Source organism: Callorhinus ursinus, unplaced genomic scaffold (assembly GCF_003265705.2).
Source record: "Callorhinus ursinus isolate GAN/ISIS: 27379988/994484 unplaced genomic scaffold, GSC_fseal_2.0 scaffold18, whole genome shotgun sequence".
Lineage (NCBI taxonomy): Eukaryota > Metazoa > Chordata > Mammalia > Carnivora > Otariidae > Callorhinus > Callorhinus ursinus.
Window position 1 is genome coordinate 11,889,469 of NW_027397080.1, and position 8,806 is coordinate 11,898,274.

At 54.2% G+C, this 8,806-nt stretch overlaps 1 protein-coding gene across 2 annotated transcripts in view; it reads left to right on the top strand.

The window, feature by feature from the left end:
• Positions 1–8,425, top strand: part of TRIM62 (tripartite motif containing 62) — a 28,723-nt gene extending 20,298 nt beyond the window's left edge. For both annotated transcript variants that reach the window (XM_025856724.2, XM_025856726.2), the window contains exon 6: positions 6,107–8,425. In XM_025856724.2, coding sequence (XP_025712509.1) covers positions 6,107–6,657 — 551 coding nt within the window. In that variant the 3' untranslated portion in view covers positions 6,658–8,425. The remainder of the gene's footprint in view (positions 1–6,106) is intronic.
• Positions 8,426–8,806: the final 381 nt, after the last annotated feature.

An 8,806-nucleotide genomic window follows, 5' to 3' on the forward strand; every position in this document is an offset into this window, starting at 1 on the left:
CTGAGGCTTTTGCGACTCGGGGAAGGGTGGGGCCTGGTGGGCCTCCAGATTGTCCCTCCTGTGGGGAACTGCACCAGCAAAGGCCATGGGGACGGCAGGAGCATGAGAGATCCCAGGATGTTCATGATGGGGCCTTCCAGGGAGGGATGGAGAGGGCAGAAGACATCACTGGGGGCATGAATGCTGGACAGAGATGGGGCTCCCCTGTAGGTGACCGAAAGCCACATCTGATACATCATTACCAATTTCCCAGAAGCGAAGGGACAGCACCTAGTACTCTTAAATCTGGATCTGTGGCCTCATTGCCAAAAGGGGCAGCAGTTTGGGGAAGGGCCCGTTTTCCAGCAGACTGGGTGGGACTCTGGGCTGTCCTCCTGGGGTACTCCTTGCCTCTCTGTGCTCCTAGACTTGGAGGGACCGCCACCCTGGGGCCCAGCAGGGGGAAGGCCACATGTGGGTGAAGCAGAATAACTCAAGGAGGCAAGAAGCACGTCCCCAGCTGCTGACCCAGGGAAGCCCCTCAGGCAGATGGTCTCAAGAGCTCTCTTTGTCTTGGCTGCCACTGGCTGGATCCTTGTCACAGCTCAGAGAGGCACTCCAGGCACCTCAGCCTGACAGTCAAGGTCCTACAAGACCTGGGCCCTGCCTGCCCTTCTCTCATCCTCCTCCCCACCCCCCACCCCCATAATACTCGGCGACACTGATCCATCTCCAGGTCTTAAATGAGCCGTATTCTTCCTCCTCTACTTTCACACATGCTGCTCCCTTTGCCTAGAACCCTCTCCACAAACCTCAGTTTTTGATGACAAACTCCTACTCCCCTTCACGTCCTCGTTTATAAACACCTCCTCTGAGAAGCCTTCCAGGATTTCTTTAGGTAGCCCTGGGCTTTCCTGGTCTCACTGTTTTGTCAATGTCTGTGTAGCTGTCTGTCTCACTAGACCATGAGCTCTGAGAGGTCAGGGCTGGGTCTAATTCATCCCTCTATATCCCTAGAAGCCCACACAGCAAATGTTTGTTGATATGTAAATAAAGAAATGAATGAGTCCTAGGCTCAGTTCTGCTACTGGAATAGTGCCATAAAGTAAGTACTCAGTAAATATTTTTGAGTGGAACTTGCCACACATCCTTGAACAAGTCACTTTCTCCTCTGAGCCTCAGATTCCTCCTCTGTAAAATCGGGATGCTAGTTCCTTCTCGAGTCCCTTGCAAGGGAGCTCATGGATGTGGGAACTTGCTGGTTGCCCCAGGGCAGGGTTTCTATTGACCTTTGAGGCTGGATAATTTCTTGTTGTAGGGGGCTGTCCTGTGCATGGTAGGGTGTGTAGCAGCATTCCTGGTCTTTACCCAACCAGATGCCCCCCTCCCCAGTTTTGACACCCCAAAATGTCTCCAGACATTGCCCGATGATCCCTGCGAGGAAAATCGCCCCAGTTGAGAATCACTGGCCCAGAGAAAACTTGTCTGTGGAAGAGGGGCTGAGGGAGCAGTAGGTGTGCCCTGAACATCCGGCCAAGGACACAGGTCCCTGGGGAGTTCAGAGAACAGTGACCTGCTTAGCCAGGCCCCTTCCTTTGTCTGTAGGGCCTGTGAAGTCACTCTGAAACCAAGGCCCTTTATGGGAGGGGCAGGCGCCCCCAGGGACCCAGCCCCTGGATTCTAGCAGCTTCCTGCCTGCCCGCCTTCCAGCGAGGGCTTCCTATTGGGTCACCTGAGAACTCCATTTAGCACTGGTCACTCCCCTTGCTTCCGAACCTCCCGTCTTTACCACCACCCACCTCCTGTCCCACCCTTCAGCTGACATTGGAAACCCTCCTCCAGGCGCCTGGCCAGATTGTTCCAGCCCCCCAGCACAAACTTCCTCCCCAGCCAGACCCGAGAACACCAGACACTGCCTTCTGTGCTTCTGCCACCTCCCTCCCCTGGGCTGCTCGCTCCTTCCCCCTACTCGCCTCAATCCAATCATTTCGGCTTCCAGGGTGTTCATCTCCTAGCTGTGTACCCCAGGGCAAATCACTGCCCTCTCTGAGCCAGTTTTCTCCTCTGTAAAACAGGGATGGGGAAGATGTGATTGATCTCCCAGGGTAGGTATAAGAATGAAATAAAATGATCTATTTGTGATAATAATCCTGGAACTTAGTAAGTACGTGATACCTGTTTATGATGATGATGGTCATGACTCATCAGATGGTTCCTCAGTCTTGCTGAGCAGGCTTTCTGGGGCCACGTTAAGGAAAGAACATGGTGTAAAAAGACCTTAGCTCAAGTTCCAACTGTACTTCCACCCCGAGTGGCAGCTCGGGCAGGCCACTTAACTCCGAGAAGTGTCCCTGGAGCCTCAGTTTCCTCTTCTGACAAATGGTACGGTGATTTGCATTCCTGGGGCTGCTGCAGCATTCCCAAGAGCTAGTGGGTGTGAGCATCTTTCTCGAATGCCAGCACGATGACCTGGAGGGCCCAAATAGGTGGGAAGCCTGAGGCAGCAGATTTTGTAAGAGCTGGTAGTATCTCCTGTCCTGTCAGGCTTTGAAGGGTCAAGCCACTGTCCTTGGGAACAGAGAGGCACCAGCCACCGGCTGCCAAGTGATGGTGCTGGACTAGGGGGTTTCTCTGCTACCTGGGCCATGTGGGGTCGGTTGACGATGGCCAGCAGACTGTCCATGTCCCTCCCTCAATGCCTTTGACCTCAAGGTCTCAGGCTTTAGTGGACAGAGAAAACACCTGGAGACCAGACGGGCTGCTTCAACAGCTGCTTTTTGTTTGTCTCTGGACCTAGAAAAGAGCTCTGACCTGTAACCTAGTGAGCTCCAGGGGACTGGTTTGTTTCGCTGGGGTTTGGCAGCTCTCCCACGGATAAAGGATGGGTGGAGGGATTGCCAGTCCCCATCCAGCGACTGACATCTCATAGGGGGAAAAGGTGTTGCCATGCCCCCTTCTGGGTCTTTCTCTGGTCTGAAGACTGTTACTTCTGCCACCCCTAGCCTCACGGAGGGTGGGAAGGGGGCCTGGGAAGACAGAACCTCTATTTATGATGAGATGGGAGACCCTGGAGGTGGACCCCAGCCTACCCTTTGGGGGTGTCAAAGCCCCTTAAGAAGCAGGCCACGCCCTGTGCCTAATGAGAACACCGGGCCCCGCCCCTAGCCCTGCCCCTGGGAGGTTGGGCCCAGAACACAGTTACCGGTCCCCACCCCTGGTCCCGCCTCCGCTGCCAGCGCTGTCCAATGACCAGCAGACTCCGCCCCCAGGCCCACCCAATGAGTGGCAGGCCCTCCCCTTATCCAGTCCCCGGGGCTTCAAAGTAGTGAGGGTCCACACCCGGGAGTTGGCTCTCAGTGCAGTCAGGATTTTCTCTGTACTGCAGCCTCATCTCTGTGGGCCCAATCTCAGAGCCACTGAGAGCCCATTTGGCTGCCTCCTCGGGCGCCCTCCCCACTCATCGGTGGCACTGGAAGTGGCCACATGACTCTCCATGAGGCTTAAGAGCCTGGGGCTGAGCCCTCCTCTCCGTGTGCTGGTATCTGCCTCCAGCCCCTGTCCTAATGCCCTGCGCTGCAATTTCTGCCTGTTGCTGACCTCCTCAGTCATCCTGAGCACCCCGGGTTCCCGCGTGGCACTCAGGACGGCGCTGCCCACACCTTGGCTTTGTGCCTTCTCTGCCCCGCTGCCACAGACGCCTGAGTGTGACCCACATTCCACAGCCAGTAGGAGTGGCCCGTCTGTGTCTAATTAGATTCTTCTTGCTTCCCTAGCCTCCCCTTCACACACACTTCCTACACCTCCCTCCAGCTCTCACCTCCTGACGCCACTGTGGGGATTCCCACATTCCATGTGGCAGGAGCTTCTGGTTTCGGCAGGCTGCACTGTGACCACTCGGACAACAGGGTGGAACATTCAGCCACTGATTCAGTGTCTTCCTTCTCATTGCTCCCCCTCTTCAGTGTCCCTGGATAGAGAGCTGTGTTTCCATTGACCCCTCTATTCATAGGCCTAATTGTTCCCATTCAGCCCTCTGAGTTCTGAGAACAGGAAAGGAGAATGTAAAATGCAAAACTAAACTGACTCCTAACAGAGCTCGTGGAAGGAGCCTGATACAAGTCAAAGGTGAGTGTTGTTAGTGGATGTGTGAAGGGGAGCGCAGTTCAGAAACTGGTTCTTGCTCCCTGTTGGGGACCGTTGCCACCGCTGAGGTGCTTTATTTCTGTGCACGCATGCAGCCAACGGGGGTGACAGAGGCAGGGGGTAATGCTGCAGCCAAGTGGAATCATGCTCTTGCTCCCCCAGATAAGGGAAGGGCCAGAGAGCAACATGAAGAAATCCTTTGCTCCTAGGAACTGGTGGCAGGATTCTTCTCCTCACCCTTCTTCGCCTCTGTCTCACTCTGGCCTGGAAATGGTCATCCAGGCTCAGGAGGGCCACTTCCAGGTTCTCGCATCTTCTGGCTGAACATTAGCTCCCTCACAGAGGAAAGAGTAAACAGAGACTCTGAGAGCCAGACCTGCTAAGCCAGTATGGCCAGCCCTGCTAAGCCAGTGTGGCCAGCCCTGAGCAGGATGACCCAGCCTGTGCTGCCTGCCCAAGAGCAACACAAACAGGGTTGGTTTAATTTGGTGAGCCTTTCTGGAAACCTTCACCATGCCTGGCTCTGTGCTGGGCACCGGACACACGAAGGAGAGCCTAGTTGGATGGTACACAGCTCTTGCCCTTCTGGTGCAAATGGGCGTAAGATGTGGGCACAGGAGACTGTACCCCTTATAGAATCAGGAGAGGACACGAAGTTAAGGAAGCTCAGAAGAAAGAGTCAGCACACCTGCTGGGCAACTAAGAAGGCTTCCCAGAGGATGGTCCGAGCCAGATGCAGGGGTGATTACAAGCGGAGAGGAGTCAATGGAGGAACAGTCTGAGTGGAGGCTTTGGGGCTGAGTGAGGTTGGGTGGCATGTGACAGGGAGGCTGGAGGAGAGGGCTGGGGCCAGATTGCACATGGCCTTGATTAGTCCTCACTCTGCCACTAGGTGCTGGGTGACCTGAGATTAGTCCACTCTCCTCTCTGGGTCTCATTTTCCCCATCTGTCAAATGGAAGAGTTGGCTCAGAATTAATGGTTTACAGCCCTTTCAGACCTGTCACCTACATTTCCTAACATAACTTGTAATGTCTCAAAGATATATATATATATATATATACACTTGAAATTGTATATATCCACACTCTGATGATAATATAAAGGAAAAATACACAGAAATGATTTATAAGAAAATATTGCACATGACAATCTTTGGTGCTCACTATAACCACACCGGAAAACATAATGAAGTAGTCAGGTGCTCACACCATAGGTAAAACACCATTCTACCTCAAATGTGGCCCCAAACAGGTAGATTTTATGAGTCAGTGGCATTTTTCTTAACAGATGTATTTTCCCCAAAAGTGAACAATTCTCAATGAAGTTCTAAAACAACACAAATTCAGTCTCCCCTCAGTTTCCATGGTAGTAGTGTTCCAAACTACTCAGTATATTAAAACTGTACAAAAATTATATCCTGTTCATACATAAAATGGAGTTAATATGTAATTTTAGGTCATTGTAAAAAAGTTTTTCATGAATGAAATGAATGTCTGGTTGAGCATTTGGAAATTTATGGGTGGCAAGGGGGTCGTGGGACTACCCCGTGCATTTCATTCAGGGCGTTTAGATGCACGGATCCCATCTATTGAGAAACCCAAACACCCCCACACGTGTCCTTATCCCCACCAGGGTGATTACCAGCACCTGGAGAATCTTTAAGCTCTCTCAGCTCTGAAGTTCCCTAATTCTGGATTTCATTGCAGTTTACCGAACAAACTTTTGTGGAGCACCCACTGTGTTCCATGCCCCAGGCAGTCACAGTCCCTGCTCTGCTGCAGCCAGGTTTAAATCTGGAAGGACCTTGGCCGTCACCCTTCCATTTTACAGAGGAGGGAGCTGAGGACCAGTGAGGGCAGGCTAGGATTCAGCATCACACAGCCTCCTGGGGACCAACCAGAACGCAGCCCTCAGGGAGGATGGCAGAGTGGGTCCACAGCCTTCTCTCCACTCACCTCCTCTCCCTCCTCCGTCCCCTGCAGTGCCCGCCGCCCTGACCTTGGACCCGGGCACTGCCCACCAGCGCCTGATCCTGTCTGACGACTGCACCATCGTGGCCTATGGCAACCTGCACCCACAGCCGCTGCAGGACTCCCCGAAGCGCTTCGACGTGGAAGTGTCGGTGCTGGGCTCCGAGGCCTTCAGCAGCGGCGTCCACTACTGGGAGGTGGTGGTGGCGGAGAAGACCCAGTGGGTGATCGGGCTGGCCCACGAGGCAGCCAGCCGCAAGGGCAGCATCCAGATCCAGCCCAGCCGCGGCTTCTATTGCATCGTCATGCACGACGGCAACCAGTACAGCGCCTGCACCGAGCCCTGGACCCGGCTCAACGTCCGCGACAAGCTTGACAAGGTGGGCGTGTTCCTGGACTACGATCAGGGCCTGCTCATCTTCTACAATGCTGACGACATGTCCTGGCTCTACACTTTCCGCGAGAAGTTCCCGGGCAAGCTCTGCTCCTACTTCAGCCCCGGGCAGAGCCACGCCAATGGCAAGAACGTGCAGCCATTGAGGATCAATACCGTGCGCATCTAGGGCAGCGGAGGGAGCCCCAGACGCCGCCTGCGCCGCGGCCACCCGCAGGAGCGCGGCCCAGGGGAGGAGAGGCCTGGACTCCGGTCCAGCATGGCCACCGTGAGGTCTCAGACCGCTTGTTTACCCTTCAGCCTCCGTTGCCCTGTCTGTAAAATGGAGGTCATGCTCCATGATTCCTAAACTCTATCAGCATTGATGTCCTGTAGTTCTGACCTTGATGGGGAGGCAGCTTTGGTCCGAGGATGTGACGTGGCTTCTCCTTGGGGCAGCCTCTGCCCAGCCCTCATCCCCATCCTCTGGGGGTGGGGGGCAGGGGGACCACCTCCCTATGTCTCCCTCCTGCCCACACGCCCTGATCTCAGGATGTGTCAGAGTGTTGCCAGCATTCGGCAGCCCGAAAGATACACAGGAACCCTCTCATGCTCCCACGTCTAAGACTTGCCCCTCACTAAGCCATGGACCATGTTACCCTTGACCCCAGCCCACAGTGGACACAGGCAGTAGCTGGTCCTAGGGTTGCCCGAGAACCACCTCTTCTACCTCCAGACCAAGAGCTTTATGGTTCCTGTTTCTCCTACTGACCTGCAGGTAGAGATGATGTTGTGACCGATGGGAGGCACCGGTCAATGAGCCCACATGTTACAGTCACTGTGCCACCACCTTCCAGCCCACGGGTGGAAAAGCAGGATGATGGCATGCCCCGGGCCCGAGGCAGAGACCAGTAGCCTAAAGGCAGCTGCAGGCCAAGCATCACTGGGTGATGGAGGTCCCCAGAAGCTTGGATAAGGGTCCATCCGGGCCTCTGTGACCAGGCTAGGGTGCAGGGAGCCGCATCTCGTTCAGGACCTGAGCACTGGGACAGGCTATTGGCCGGGACCTCCCATCAGGCTTGGCATCTGTCTCCATTCGGATCCTGTTGCAAATAACAAGAGCTGCTTTAGCTGGTTTAATTAGACAGGATTTATTATCACATCCCTGATGGCTTTGCAGAATCATTGGAAGGACTGGAGGAGCAGACTCTGCTGGATTTCCAGGAATAACTCCCAGCCACCAGATTCATCATGCCTGTCCTGATCAGAAACGCTGCTCCCATCTGCAGGAAGCCACCGAATCAGGAAGCCGAGGACCACAGAGCTGTGCTCCCTCCACTGCTGGCCATGCCAGCAAATGGATGTCATGAGGCCCGCCTCTCTCCCACTCAATTTAATTCCCAAATCCCAATCTGGATGAGGGGCACTATTGGGGAAACACAAACCTGGCCCAGAACTTTGGCTGCAAGGGTGTCTGGGAAATGGATTCTTCTTTCCGGGCCCAGCCACACAAAAAGGGCGCAGAAGGAAGTGAGAGCGGATGCTGAACAAGCCGGTGCACAGGGGTTCACCTCCAGGTCTTGGCTTTGAAGCAGCAGAGCCTCCAGCTGTCCTGCTCCCTGGCTCTGGCCCTGCCCAGGGGTGACAGCCCCAGGAGGTGGATCTGTAGGCGCAGCCGAAATGTCTCAAGCCTCAGCTTTGTTTTCTCGGGCAGAGCCTAGATTTGGAGCTCGTGGGGTCCCTGACCACACTCATCCCAAAGGAGCCAGACTAGCTGAACTTGGGGGGCTCCCCTTGCAACTGCTGCCCATTGGCATCCCTCTCAGGTGGGAGGAATCCTCAATCTCGTCCCGCCCCTACATCTACCAGAATCTGGGCCACCCCCAGCAGTATTTTTATTTTAAATGTTGCCCATTTTGTGAGTTATGATGAATTTGTATTAAAGTTACAGAATGTCAGTGGTCAGTTCCATTTATTTTGAAAAAGGCCCACCTTTTCTCTCCCAGGCAGTATACGTATACGTATATTAACATGGCTAATCCACAAAGCAGCCCTACTGAGTATGTAATAATATTATGCCCATTTTACAGAGGTAGAAAATGAGGCTCAGAGAGAAGATGTGACATACCCATGTCCCACGCTGGTAAGGGGCCAAGCTTGGATTAGAACTAAGTTCTAAAGCCAGCACTTACATTACAACTTAGTAGTCAGGGAAGACTGGCAGCCTGCCTGGAGGAGGGGTTAGTTGTAGCCTTGGGAGCAAAGGGGAGCTCATGAGACAGTGTCATGATCTCCTGAATTCCACAAACCTGGGCCTGAACCCAGGCTCCATTACTGTA